Source organism: Prionailurus viverrinus, chromosome B2 (assembly GCF_022837055.1).
Source record: "Prionailurus viverrinus isolate Anna chromosome B2, UM_Priviv_1.0, whole genome shotgun sequence".
Taxonomy (NCBI): domain Eukaryota; kingdom Metazoa; phylum Chordata; class Mammalia; order Carnivora; family Felidae; genus Prionailurus; species Prionailurus viverrinus.
Genome location: NC_062565.1, coordinates 74,877,166 through 74,892,329, shown reverse-complemented (window position 1 = coordinate 74,892,329; position 15,164 = coordinate 74,877,166). Strand labels below are relative to the sequence as shown.

General features: G+C 36.3%; 1 protein-coding gene across 10 annotated transcripts in view; it reads right to left on the bottom strand.

Annotated features, from left to right (window-relative positions):
* The window catches only part of DOP1A (DOP1 leucine zipper like protein A), a 113,793-nt gene that overhangs the window by 68,966 nt on the left and 29,663 nt on the right, over positions 1 to 15,164 (bottom strand). For 8 of the 10 annotated variants that reach the window (XR_007152180.1, XR_007152177.1, XR_007152178.1 and 5 more), the window contains exons 2-4: positions 12,915 to 13,105; positions 9,205 to 9,386; positions 1,121 to 1,291 (exon numbers count right to left, since the gene is read on the bottom strand). Coding sequence is in view for 5 of the 10 variants with exons in the window: in XM_047858811.1 (XP_047714767.1) it covers positions 1,121 to 1,291; positions 9,205 to 9,386; positions 12,915 to 13,052 (491 nt within the window). In the remaining 5 variants the exon portion in view is untranslated. Of the gene's footprint in view, positions 1 to 1,112; positions 1,292 to 2,871; positions 3,061 to 9,204; positions 9,387 to 12,914; positions 13,106 to 15,164 lie in introns of those variants that run through there. The other 2 variants (XM_047858807.1, XM_047858809.1) reach the window with 2 other exon arrangements.

Below are 15,164 nucleotides of genomic sequence, written 5' to 3'. Positions count from 1 at the left end.
GCAGCTCAAACTGACTAAAACACATTAACAAGACAAAACACAGACTATAGTCCTAAAAATCATTATTCACTGTTATATTTTTAATTGCAACTAGCAAACTTAAGTGCTTCCCTTAGAATACGACAATTTAAAATTTAAAATAAAATGGACTTATACACTAAATGAAATAAAACATATGTTTCTAAAACTGTAAGCAAGTAAGTAAAAAAGTTAACAAAAGAAAATGATAAATTTTGAGGACCAAAATTATATTTTCTCAAAGTAGCTCAGGAGCGTAATCTAGTATTTTCAGGGTTAGAGTCTGACTATATTACAGAAACATATAAACCACCATAAAATAGAGTAACTGGTGAGTGCGCTAGAATAAATTAAATTTAAGCCATTAAGTGTACTCATAAAATTAAGTTTGGCCTTTTTTATGTTTGCTACCTCAACTCATAATTTCCTTTTTGGTGAGAACATCAGTAACAAGCTATTAAAGATAGTTAACACCATCATGTGCTGTCTACAACTATAAACTTCCTAAGAAATAATAGGCTCCAAGATGCATTAATTCATTTTCTTTGAAAAATTAAAATATCAAGAGCATCATGTCAACAGCCAGTAAAACATCACTGTACTTGGTGTTAAGCTCTTTTCCATCACTAAGAATTTAAAAACTGTTGGCACATGGTTCATTTTCCCATTCTTTTATTAATTTAAATTCTTATATACTGTATTATTTTAAATTATGGGTCACAATTTTTTGAGCAACTTACATGTGCTAGGAACTGGATTGATTTCATTATTATAATAACAGAATGAAGTAAGTGTTATGTGTGTTTTATAGATGAGGAAACATAAAAAACTTCAGACCATGTTAAAAAAGCTTTCTTTTTAGCTAGGATTTGAACCCAGTCATCTATCTCCCAAGTCTGTGCTCTTAGCTATATTTTCAGTGCAATACACAAACTAGATATATTACAATAATTATTTTTTGCTACAGAAATCTTCACGTGATATATTCAAGGGTCTAGAATAATTAATTTTTGTGATGTTAAAACATTATCGATCCAAGGATACTTGGTGACAAATCCAGGCCTTTGATCACTTAGTGGCAACAACAGTAGCACCATTTCACCTCTCGTAGTACTCCGATCCTTCTTCTAAGCCAGGCAGAATACCAGTTAGCAATCCTTGTAGACCAGGCTTCAGTGTTTTACCCAAAGGCAGGTAATATATCTCATACAAACTTAGCAATGTTGGTTTCACAGACATGGCAGCATTTGCAAGAAGAGGAAATAATCCAGAACTGTTTAAAAACATAGAAATAAATGGGGGTAAGGAGAAGCACATTAACTACAAAATATTAATTCATATGTACATATGATGAGGGAGAGTGGGGCAAGCTGAGGGCAAAATACAGGCTGGCAGACCCTTTCCCCCAGGTAGAATATGTATGATATTCCTTGAACACTCCTGGCTACCCAAGAACAAAGGAAAGGGTGCTTGCCATGGTGATGTGGGAAACTAAGGCTAATGAAACATTAAATCCCCTTATTGCCTACAGCCCATTGACAAATCCATGAAACAGGCAGTGTGACTTCCCTCTAGGAGCTCAGTTGCCTTTGCTTTGCTAGAGGCAAAAGAGAATCTTAGCTTAACATTAACCCAACCTCGAGGATCCTGTAAGCCTACTTTAACATATAAAAATCCCTCAGGAGTACCTGGGTGGCTCAGTTGGTTAAGTGTCCCACTTTGGCTCAGGTCATGATATCATGGTTCAGGAGTTCGGGCCCCCTGTCTGGCTCTGTGCTGACAGCTCAGAGCCTGGAGCCTGCTTTGGATTCTGTGTCTCCCTCTCTTTCTGTTCCTCCCCTGCTCACTCTCTGTCTCTCTCTCTCTCAAAAAGAAATAAACATTAAAAAATTAAAAAAAAATTCCTTTGGAAACTTCCTTTATCTCAACTGCCCCAAGATATGTGCTCACAATCATACTCCAAGCTTATGGCCTCCTGATATCCATCTGAAGGTCTCATGACTGACATTTTATTAAATGGTAATAAATGGCATTTCCCTAGCAAAAGCTAACCCTTCAAGGTCCTGGAGACCTTGCATCCAAAATACCTTCGAGACTTACTCTATCCCTGACCCCCTCCCAACCTGAAGGTATATAATCAGTTACCCATCATGACCCCAGTGCAGGTCTTCCTGCCCATGGGTCCCGTCCCCATGCTTTAATAAAATCGCCTTTTTGCACCAAAGATGTCTTTAAGAATTCTTTCTTGGCTGTTGGCTCTGGACCACGCCACCATCACCCCAAAATTTCATCACCTACATATGCATATAAACCTTAATTTATATTTTGATGAAATAATAAGTTATACCGATTGGCTCAAAATGATATCCTGCATATTGATGACTTCTACTTCCATTAAACCCAGATTTCTCACCTAAGTTTCAGACTCAAAAGCCAGTGGCTAGCTAGCTAGATATTTCACAGTCTTCAAATGTCACAATTTTAAAATATGGCATCACCATCTGTCTGGGTGACCAAAAAGCTACAAATTTAAAAGTGATCCTTTACCCTTTAAAAAAAAATCTTCTCTAACTTATAATCAATCACCAAGTTTTCTCTCCAAGTCACTCTTCTAGATATTTTTTAAATACTGTAAATTATCTCCATCTCTACCACACTTTTTCTTAGAAGACACCACCATTATATACAGCTCAGTCATCATGACTTACCAAGTACTGCTTCAGTATTGCCCTGAAGCAGCTGTCCTCAGTAAAACTTTTCATTGGCTTCCTGTTGCCTTTAGGATACAGTCTAGTTTAACACAGTTTTAACATTTTGCTACTCCATATCTCTGTACAGGTCACATAAACTCACCCATTTGACTCCTGCACCCTCTGCTCCAGCTATACTGAAGAATTTCTTTCAGGTTTGTTTTAAATCCTTCCATGCTCTTTTTAGCGTCCAGGCCTTTCCACAAGCTGTTCTGACAGGTTCAATTACTGCTCCCTTACTTCTGTCCTTTTTGTTGACTCCTAGACTTTCAGGAATTAGCCTAGCCATTCCCTGGAGGAGAATGTCTCTTAATTAGACTAGGTTAGGCTCCCTATTTTATATTCCCATAGTACCCAATACTTATTTATTCTAGTAAGTAATTCTGTTTTTATTAATTCTAATAAGTAATTCCGTAAATATCAGAAAGCAAGGTACCATGACTATCTTTCTGTTTCTGTATCCTAAGTCCCTACCACCAAGTCCTCTTGCACTTAGTGACTGCTTAACAAATGAATTAAGAATCTCTTGCTCCTAGTTTGTACAGTAAATAGAGGTCATCAAGAGAGAACTCCCTGAGTTTCCCACATTCCTGCCTCCAATTTTAGGCAGTCTGATTTAAATTTATAGTTGAAGCCTCCTCAAAGCTACCTTCCTCCATAAACTGCAGCGCCCAATGCCGGCCTTTGCCAGAATCCTGCTTCATCCATTTTCCTTTTCACACTTCTAACTTCTTTCTCTTTTTTAAAATATTTTATTTTTTAAGTAATCTCTACACCCAACACGGCACTCAAACTGACAACCCAGAGATCAAGAGTTGCATACTATGAGCTAACCAGGTGCCCCCTTTCTGATAACTTCTATCTATCTTCTTCCACTTACATCTTTGCCTTTCAACACAATTGTGGTTATCTGTGAGTCTAAAAAGAGAATAAATTACAACAATAAAATCCCAAATCCTTTATCTTCACTGCATTCTGGCTTGAACCTATCTTCCCATTTCAATTAAAAAAAAAAAAAAAGTATGCATTTTCCCCTATTTATCACCTGTCACCTGATCTTCGATCAGGATACTTCTACCCCCTCTAATGAAACTATTCTCATTATCATCAGCAACGTCTATTAACTGCCAGATCCTATGCTCTATTTTCAGCCCTTTTACTATTTGCTTTGCCTGTAATATTTGATACTGTCACCCACAACTTTCTGTTGAAACTCTCTTCCCTTTTGGCTTCCACGTTAGCTATTTCCTGCTACATTTTCTATCTCTGACTCTTGTTCCCCTTCACTGACTAAATATTCACAGAATGGTCTTCCTTTTCCTTCCTTCTTATTCACAATGTACCTGGGTGATCTCAATTATTCTCATGGCTTCAACTGCCACCTAAATGATCACCGCTCTAAAATCTCTCTCCAGCCTGAGGTCCAAATTTGTTTTACCAAAATTTTTCATACTTTACTTTACATACACATTTAAGACTTTGTGGCACTCAAACTGCACATCTAGCCTTCTTAGTAACACGACCATATACTGTATCATGTTTAAAAAAATAAGCCCAAAGAGGCAAGATGATTTTTTATCAAAATATAGTTTATACAAGTTTACAAAGTCTTTGTACGTAATTATGCTAAACCATAAACCTTGAGATTAAAGAAATTACTTAAAAATAAAAAGTCCAACATTAATATAAACTTTAGTTTTTAAATTAGGTATGCTTTTAACAACTATAGAATAGCAATATAATTTTACTCCATAATGTGTATGTCAGAGTGTCTGCCATATTTAGAAATGGTTTTCTAGAAGTGGTATTCTAGAGATAATTTACTATTTTTACGTAACATACCAGTGACAAAATCAGATATACTGTAATGTATTTTTTATTTTTTTTAATGTTTATTTTTGAGAGGGGGAGAGAGAGAGAGAGAGAGAGAGAGAGAGAGAGACCAGAGCATGAGCAGGGAAGAGGCAGAGAGAGAGGGAGACACAGATTTGTAGCAGGCTCCAGGCTCCCAGCTGTCAGCACAGACTCTGACGCAGGGCTGGAACCCACTGTCTGTGAGATAATGACCTGAGCTGAAGTCAGACACTCAACCGACTGAGTCACCCAGATGCTCCAGATATACTGCAATTTTGTAAAATAGCTATGTTTCTTAAGGTAAAATTTGTGTTATTTTAAAGTTGAAAAAGTAGCAGGCATGAATTATAAAAGAAAAATATTGCATTAAGGAAGGAAAATCCAGGGGCGCCTGGGTGGCTCAGTTGGTTAAGCGTCCGACTTCAGCTCAGGTCATGATCTCACAGTCCGTGAGTTCGAGCCCTGCGTCGGGCTCTGTGCAACAGCTTGGAGCCTGGAGCCTGCTTCAGATTCTGTGTCTCCCTCTCTCTCTGCCCCTCCCCTGCTCATGCTCTGTCTCTCTCTGTCTCAAAAATAAATAAAAACATTTAAAAAAATTAAAAATTTAAAAATTTTTAAAAAAAAGAAAAGAAAGAAAAATCTATCAGTTAATAGAGAATTACACACATTGATTCAGCAATTCTCAGCTTTTCTTTTTAAGTGCTTTCTCTTTGGAATGTAATATTTATTACTATTAAAAACCTGTTACTGACTTTAGATGGTATTTTTAAGACATCCATGCAGAATTTAAAGACAAAACATATATGCACAGTAAAGCAAATCAGCAAAGCTAAAAGTTTGCATTAAAAAAAAAAACTAAAGTGATAAACCCATGACAAGACTGACCAAAGTAAAAAAAAAAAAAAAAAGAAATGAGGTCTGAGTTACCAATGTCAAGACTAAAAGAGGAAAACTAGATATATACATGCAAAAGAATGAAACTAGACCCCTATCCTATGCCACACACAAAAGTTAACTTGAATTAGGGACTTAAATATAAGGCCAGAAACTATAAAATTCTTAGAAGGAAACATAGGGGGAAAGCTCCTTGATATTGGTCTTAGAAATGATATTTTGGATATGAAACCTAAAGCACAAGCAAAAAAAGCAAAAATAAACAACCAGGACTACATCAAATGAAAAAGCTACTGCACAGTAAAAGATGATCAATAAAACAAAAAGTCAATCCATCGAATGAGACAAAAATATTTGTAAACCACATATCTAATAAAGAATTAACATCCAAAATTAATATAAGGGACTCACATAACTGGATAGCAAAAACACCTCCAATAATCGAATTAAAAAGTGGGCAAAGGACCCGAACATTTTTCTAAAGAAGATACTGGAATGGCCAATAGGCACATGAAAATGTGCTCAAGATCATTAATCATCAGGGAAATACAAGTCAAAACCACAATGGGGTACCATTTTACAACTGTTAGACTATTATCAAAAGACAAGAAATAACAAATGCTGGAGAAGAAGTGGAGAAAATAGGATCATTGTACACTGTGGGAGGGAATGTAAACTGGTACAGCAATTACGGACAATAATGTGGAGGTCCTTCAAAAAACTGAAAATAGAACTACAATATGATCTGGAAATCCCACTTCTGGCTATATGTCTGAAGGGAATGAAATCAGGATCTTGAAGAGATATCTGCATTCCCATGTTCACTGCAGCATTATTTCCAATAGCAAAACATGGAAACTTCTGTCCACTGACAGATGAATGGATAAAGTGTCACACATGATTATGCACGTGCACACGCCCATGTACACACACACGCACATTCTCTCTTTCTCTGGAGTACAATCATGGAAAAAAAGAAATCTTGCCATTTGTGACAATATGGATGGATCTCTAGGGCATTATGCTAAGTGAAATAAGTCATACAGAGAAAGACAAATGCTGTATGTTCTCACTTAAATGTGGAATCTAAGAAAATCAAACTCATAAAAACAGAGAAGAGAATGGTGGTTGCCTAGCAGGTGGGGGGAGGAGAAATGAGTGAAGGTGGTCAAAGGTACAAGCTTCTAGTTATAAATAAGTTACAGGGATGTAATGTACAGATGGTGACTAGGGTTAACAATACTGTATTTGAAAGTCGCTAAGAGAGAACAGACCTTAAAAGTTCTCGTCATAAGAAAAAAAATCACAACTGAGGTTATGATGGATGTGTTAACTAAACTTATGGTAATCATTTCACAGTATATACATATATCAACGTTTTTTATTTATTTTTGGGACAGAGAGAGACAGAGCATGAACGGGGGAGGGGCAGAGAGAGAGGGAGACACAGAATCGGAAACAGGCTCCAGGCTCTGAGCCATCAGCCCAGAGCCCGACGCAGGGCTCGAACCCACGGACCGCGAGATCGTGACCTGGCTGAAGTCGGACGCTTAACCGACTGCGCCACCCAGGCGCCCCCATATATCAAATAATATGTTGTATACCTTAAATTTAGTGTTGTAGTCAATTATATCTCGATAAGGTTAAGAAAAAATTTTACATCTATATGAAAAGAGAGAGAGAGAGAACGAACTAGTGACCTGGAAGCTAGGTAAGAGGAAAGTACCCTGAATGCAGCACAGACAAGATGTTTAAAAACAAGTAAGAGAGGATCAGAAATGGGAAAATCAGAGTGAGAAGATCTAACACATGCTTACTCATAGTTCCAAAAAGGGGAGACAGAATAGATGGAATCAAGGCAATTTTAAGAGTTTCAGAATTGATAAAAGTCACTGATTCATAGATTTAAAAATCCCAATGAATCCCAACTGGGATAAATACAGATACCTCCCTCTAAATACATCACAGTAAAACCACTGAGTACTAATGATGAAGATGAAGAAAGTCTCTTATAGATAGGATAACTAGGCAAGTCTTCTCCGGGGATCTGGTATTTAATCAGTGATTTGGATTAGAGCATTACAGAGTGAGGGGAAAAAGAAAAAAATGAGGAACAATAAACAAAGAGACCTGTGTTACAGAATGGAGTAAATTGGGTAGAAAGTGGCAGGAGCTGGAGGTAATTGACAGGGGCAGGGCCAAAATATATAAAACTTTAGAAACATAGTAAGGGCTTTGATTTTGACTTTAAGTAACAGGAAGAAGTCAATGGAGGTTTTTAGCAGGGGAATGACATCTATTTTAATGTATTAAAAAGTTTACTCTGGTACTGCATGGAGAAAAGGGTATAAAAGGGTAAGAACAAGATATTATGTGAATGTTAGAAGGCCAGTGACAAAGACCAAGCTAGAGATAAAGCTTACTTAGAATAGATGCTGCCAGTGAGGGTGGAAATAAGTAGATGTATTGGAACATCTATCAGAACAATAGGTAACAATTATTGAGTACTTCCTATATGCTGCACATTGTTCTAAACACTTTATATATATTTACATTTTTAATTCTATTAACAATCCTGTGAAACTGGTAATATTATTCTCATTTTGCAAATGAGAATACACACAGAGAGATGAAGAAAATGATCCAAGATCACAGAGCTGGTTAGTGGTAAAGACAAACTATTTTGATTCCTCTGCTCCTGTGCTTCACCAATGAAACAGATCTCCTAGTGAGAGAATGTACATGGGAAGAATATGGGCAAAGAAAACAAGTTATTAAGTGTAACCCTTGGATTTCAGGCTCATGTAAATGGATGGACAATGGTGCCATTTACTGAACTTTAGTGCACTGCAAAAGGCTGGGTTTATAGAAAATGAATTTAGTTTGGAAGAGGGTGAGCTTCAGCTGCTTTTAAAGAACCACAAAGAGATGGCAAGTAATCCAGAAGTTTAAAGCAGAAGCCAACACTGGTGATCCCAAGTTGGGAGTTGGCACTTAAAAGATAAACCGTGGGTGTGAATATGCCCACCCAACAAAAGAATATAAAGTGAAAACATAAGACTAAGCAAACTTTAAGAAATTTTGTATGTCCAGGGATGCCTAAGTGGCTCAGTCAGGTGTCTGACCTTGATTTTGGCTCAGGTCATGATCTCATGGTTTGTGAATTTGAGCCTTGCATGGGGCTCTGTGCTATCACAGCACAGAATCTGCTTGGGATTCTCTCTCTTCCTATCTCTCTACCCCTCCCCACCTGCTCGCTCTCCTCTCAAAGTAAATAAAACTTAAAAAAAAAAAAAATTCCATATGTCCATATCAAGATTGAGAAAGTAAACTGGAGAATGTAAACCAATAGAAAAAGCCTATTCCAGGTAAAGAATGGTCAACTACATTGAAAGCTGCTGAGAGATAAAGGTATCTTATTTTTTTCTCACGATAGTCCTTAAGTTTAAAAAGGCAGAAAGTACTGTAGTCTCAACACTTTTAAGTAAAAATCATAAATGACATAGAAAAAGAAAAAAATTTAACATTAAGGAATATCCTAAATTTTTCTGAAGCACTTAACTATCAAAATATTTGACATTGATACCTAAAAACTTCATTAAGGAGTTTTCAGTACTTTAGCTTTTACTGCACAAAGCATAACACAGTTAAAAATATATTTTATTTATACATAAAAAATTATTCTTACCTGTATAAAAAAAGATCTTTGGCAAGTCTCTTGGGTCCAATGATTTTAAAGATAATTTCATATGTTTCAAGTGCCTTTCGATGAACTCCACCTGGTAATGCTGGATGTAGGCATTGAGCTAGGCGTTTGCCTATAGTCAGCTTTTTGGGTACTACCTGGTACTTTGCATTATTTTGTAAAACCTTGAAGAAAACATTTTAATTCAGCTGAGAAAAACAAAAACATTATATCTTTTATTTCCATTTCCTAGCACAGAATTTTCAAAAAATCCTTACAGGACTTCTTTACATTCTAAAAAGGTATAAAAGATGTCAAAGAACTACTGTCTTAGTTACATCTGTCAATATACACCATATTTAAAATTAAAAATGAGGATGCAAAAAAATTATTTTGTTAAAAAAAACCAAACCTACACCACGTTAACAGAAATACCATTTTTATTAAAAAAAAATCACAATATTTCAGGCGCCTGGGTGGCTCAGTAGGTTGAGCGACCCACTTCGGCTCAGGTCATGATCCCACAGCTCATGAGTTTGAAACCCGCGTGTGGCTCTGTGCTGACACCTCGGAGCCTGGAGCCTGCTTCGGATTCTGTGTCTCCCTCCCTCTCTGCCCCTAATCCACGCGCATTCTGTCTCTGTCTCTCTCAAAAATAAACAAACATTAAAAAAGAAAATTAAAAAAAAAACACAATATTTTGCCAACAAATTTATTCAGAAGAGAGGCAATGATTTTGATTTTTGCAAATCTTTAATGTCAATCTATTTTTGATACACTATTTCAAAGATATGAAGGAAACTGGACCTCAACATAAATATGTCGTTGAAAGAGGGAGAACCACTGCTCCGAGATATCATATGTCAGCAAGGAGTTCTAATGCTTCCAAGAATCTACAAAAGATTATAACTACCCATTTGTTTTTACTAATTTCCCAAGTGGACCAATCACAACTGTGTTTATTCAAACATAACATTTATTTAGAGATAATGGTCAGGGTGGAATTTACAGAAGATCCTATTTTATAAACCACCCAAAGGAGATTAGTTATTTAAGTAACAAAAAAGAACTTATAAATTAATTCTTCAAAGTATTATAGTACAGTGCTGATAGAACATTACAGAATAAATGCACAATGAAAACAGGATAATATGCTAGAATTTGATTTAGAAGAAATATTTTAAAAAAGTCCTTTATCTTACAAAATAAAGAACCGAAATTAAAATACATAAAATGATCTGTCAAAGGCAGTACAGTAGAAAACTCAGGACAAGATCTCCAGGTTTTTAACAAAAGTGAAGGCTCTGAGGTCCACCTAAATATAACATTTTCTTCATTTATTTTTTTAAGTTTATTTATTTTGAGAAAGACAGAGAGAGTGCGAACAGGAGAGAGCACAGGAAGAGGGAGAATCTCAAGCAGGCTCCACACAGCCAATGTGGAGCCCATGTGGGGCTCAAACTCACGAGACCATGTGATCACAACCTGAGCTGAAATCAAGAGTTGGACGCTTAACGGACTGGGCTACCCCCGTGCCCCTACATAAAACATTTTCAAAATTCTTCCCACTACAAGTTTTTAATTTAGTTTTAAACTAGATGCAATGAAGGCAAATAAAGTTAAATCTAGAAATGAAAAGCAAATTAAGGGCAAAACACTGGCAAGAACACAGCTATGAAAAACATTTTTCAACTAGCTGCTTCCGTGTGTCCAAAGTTTTAATCTCAATTTTAAACACAGTAGCCAAGAGTCAGTAGCATGATTTTTTTATAGCACCATTATCTAAAAGGATTTCTGAATTGGAAAACGTTCTTTTTAAAAGCAATTTTGAATTGAAAAAAACGTATAATGAGGTGAAAATGTAGTATATTAATAAATAACATTTTATATTAAAACATGTATTTAGACTATTTTCAACAAATTTATACTAAATACAATCCTTGCCTGTTCACAGCTTAAGTTTTCCCAATGACTTGCATATCCTCCTCTGTGTTATCTGGATACAATAAAATGTTTTCATAAATACTAAGTATAAAAACTACTTATGTACTTAATTAGGTCTATTAATTTCCACATTTAATAAATTGCTTTTAGGAGTGCCTGGCTGGCTCAGCTAGTGGAGCATGTGACTCTTGATCTGAGTGAGTTTGGGCCTCATGTTGGGTGTAGAGATTACTTAAAATCTTTAGGGGCGCCTGGGTGCCTCAGTTGCTTGAGCGTCAGACTTCAGGTCATGATCTGGTGCTTTGTGAGTTCAAGCCCCACATCAGGCTCTGTACTGATAGCTTGGAGCCTGGCGCCTGCTTCAGATTCTGTGTCTCCCTCTCTCTCTGCCCCTCCCCTACTCTCTCTCAAAAGTAAATATTAAAAAGTAATAATAAAATAAAATCTTTAAAAAATTTTAAAAAAATAAACTGTTTTTAAATATAACTCCTAGTAAGTCTTCAGAAAGAGATTCTTCAGAAGGAGACTGGGTGGCTCAGTCGGTTAAGCGTCTGACTTCAGCTCAGGTCATGATCTCACACTTCATGATTTCAAGCCCTGCATAGGGCTCTGCGCCAAAAGCTCAGAGCCTGCCTTGGATTCTGTGTCTCCCTCTTTTTCTGCCCCTCCCCTGCTCACGCTCTGTCTCTCTCTCTCTCTCTCTCTCTCTTAAAAATAAACACAGAAAGAAAGAAAGAAAGAAAGAAAGAAAGAAAGAAAGAAAGAAAGAGACTCTTCAGAGCAAGAAAGAACCTAACTACCTTTAAGCATACTCATAATTTTGGATGTAATTTCTTGAGGATATTATAAAAAAAACCTGAGATTTTATCAAACCCTAAATGATAAATGTTACAAGTTAACATGTCAAACAGAAGTTTGTGCATCTAATTTTAAGATAAATCCTTGGCACATTAAAAATGAAAGCTTTTCTGGAAGACATTAATTATCTATAGTATGTATGAGGTCAAGCAATAGTGTATTTGGAATGTATTTTAGGATAATTTCTTTCCTAATAATTGTATGTTAAGCTATTTGATGTTAAAAGTTACGGGGAGAGCTCTCATTTCTTATCATCTTCCCTACTGCATTTAATATTTAAAAACATTCCAATTCAGTAACAACTGCAAAAAAAAACCCTCCAAAAATTCCCAAAATCAAAACTATAAGTACGAGGTGAGCAAAGTTTGATCTAAGAAAACAAACAAAAAACAGTGTAAAAATGTAAAGCTATGAATTGATCTGTAATGCCATCATAATAGTGGATTAAAACCAGACATGTTAAGAGGAAACATTCAAGGCCAACCCCCAAGGCCTAAGTGACTACTTACCACTTTCGTAAAAAAAAAAAGTACTGAATATATCTAAGAATTGCCTGGATACAAAATTTTCCTTACTGCTACATAACATTTGTAAAGCACATTTCAAGTTACCACTTTCTACACCAGTTTCTAATTTTGTTGTCAGGAACTCCAGAACCATATCTTTGCTCAATTACAGAAGCTTGTTAGCCCTCAGAGTTATTAGCATGTTTGCTTCCTAGTCTCATGTTTTTAATGGTAATGTTGTTTTGGCCTCAAAATATGCCTGGCTGTTCAGGCATGCAATTCATGAAGTAAAATAGCAGTACCAAAAGTAATTCTAAGCTTTAGTTATGTTTTTACAATTCTTTACTTCAAGCTTTAGAGAAGTCCAGTAAGTAGAAATTCAGATTTCTGAATTTCTGGACATACCTTATTAAGTTTTCCAAGTGCCGATATCAAATCTGCCCATTCACTGGAATATTCAAAATTCTTTAGTGCTTTGTCAATTGCGGCTACATAGTTTCTGTATTTGGAGTCACTCAGTAACTCCAGCTCTTCTGTGTTCATCCTCCCACAGCGTTCCACTAGAGACCAGTTCCAAAGTCATGTAAAATCATCACCTATAAAAAAGTTTGCAGAAGGAACCAAAGTTACAAAGTAAAGTATTAAAATGAGTTCATATGCTCTTGCTATAAAACTATTGTCTAACTTAAAAATGTTTCTTGAGTGAGAAGTGGTCAACACTGGTCAACTAGTACACAGAGTCATGAAGAATTCACGTGTTCCTTCCCACAAACTGGAAAATGGCTGTGAGAACAAAAGGATATAAAAGAATAGGAAATATTCTGGTACTTATTTCAGCTTAGAAATCATGTTATTTATTTCCTATTTTCTGATACAATATTTGTGATAGACATACTCTTTTGCCTTGTTTTGATACATAAATACATTAAGATTGGTTTGGATTTGATATATCAAGGACATGCAGTGAAAAAAAAATGAAAAAAAAAAAAAAAAAAAAAAAGAATGACTTGGAGGGGCACCTGGCTGGCACAGTTGAAGAGTATGTGATTCTTGATCTCGGGGTTTTGAATTTGAGCCCCACGTTGGGTGTAGAGTCTTAAATAAAGCTTAAAAAAATATTTGGAGGTCATCTCATTTTATTAGACAATAAATGAGCATTTATAGTATAAAGGAACATCAACTATTCGGAATTTGACCTTACTTTTGATGAAACTGACAAATACACATGGTAATTTAAAACATGTTCATACATTCTTTGATACTGATTTTAAAAATGTGGTTCCAAATCCTCTAGCCCCTTGGGCTGGATTTTGTGACTCAATTCTGACAAAAATAGCAAGGCAGAAGTGATAATGTGTCATGGCTAAAACTAGGTTATAAAAGAACTTTAGCTTTCTCCCTTATCATCTCTAAACTAAGATCATTAGGTTTGGGGAAAGCCAGTTGCCACCTTGTGAGAACACTTACACGAGCCCTATGGGGAGGTTCCAGTGGTAAAGAACTGCAGCTTTCTGCCAACAGTCATGTGAGTGAGTAATTTTGGAAGCAGATCTCCCATTTCCAAGCAAACCTTCATTTGACTGCAGTACCAACCAACATACTGACTGTAACTTCATGAGAGGTCCTGACACAGAGCTATATAACCAAAGTCTCTCAAATTCATGACTTATAATAATCTTGCTGATTTAGGCCCCTGACTGGGGGGTAATTTGTTATATAGCACTAGATAACTAATAGAGCAGTAGTAAGGATTTAAATGAGGCTCAACTAAATTTGGCCCAATGTGGCCTCTCCTCCACTATTTTTGTTATCCTGTCAGACTTTTAACTAACTCTGTACCTTTCTTTAGAGCTGGATTCATGGATGTGGAGGAGGATCTAAGAATGGGACTCAGAGTATTTCAACATGATTAAGTGAAAGGTAAAAACAGTCTTTCCAACAAATGGTTTTGGGGTAACTGGATATCCACATGTAAAATAATGAAGTTGACTCCTTCCTCACATCAACACAAAAATCAACTCAAAATGGATGATAGCTCTAAATGTAACAGTTATAAATGTCTTAGAATAAAGTACAGGAGTAAGTTTTTGTGGCCTAGGGCTAGGCAGTCTTCTTAGAAATAACATAAAAACATCACAAGCAACAACAAAATAAATTGGACTTCATCAAAATGAAAAACCTTTCTGCTTTAAAGGATATGGTCACAAAATGAAAAGAGAAGAGGACTTCCAGGGAAGATAGCAGAGTAGGATGACACTAAGCTCACCTTGTCCCATGGATACAGCCAGATGATAAACACATTAGTGTAAGTAACTAAAAAAAATGACCCAGAGACTGGAAGAACAAACTCTCCACAGCTAAATGTAAGGAAGAGGCCATATCAAAGAGAGTAGGAGGGTGGTGACAGATTAGGAGTTAAATACACCCAAGGGACTTTCCACAGGAGGGAGGGAGGAACACCCCAGGCACAAGAGAGGAGAGAAACAAACTTTCACACCAGGGAGACTGCACAGGGAAGATGAATCCCCAAATATTTGGCTTTCAAAACCAGAGGGGTCAAATTTTGTGAGTTCTTACAATCACAGGCAGGACTTAAAAACCTGGAACTTTAGGGGGCACCTGGGTGGGTCAGTCGGTTAAGCGACTGACTTAGGC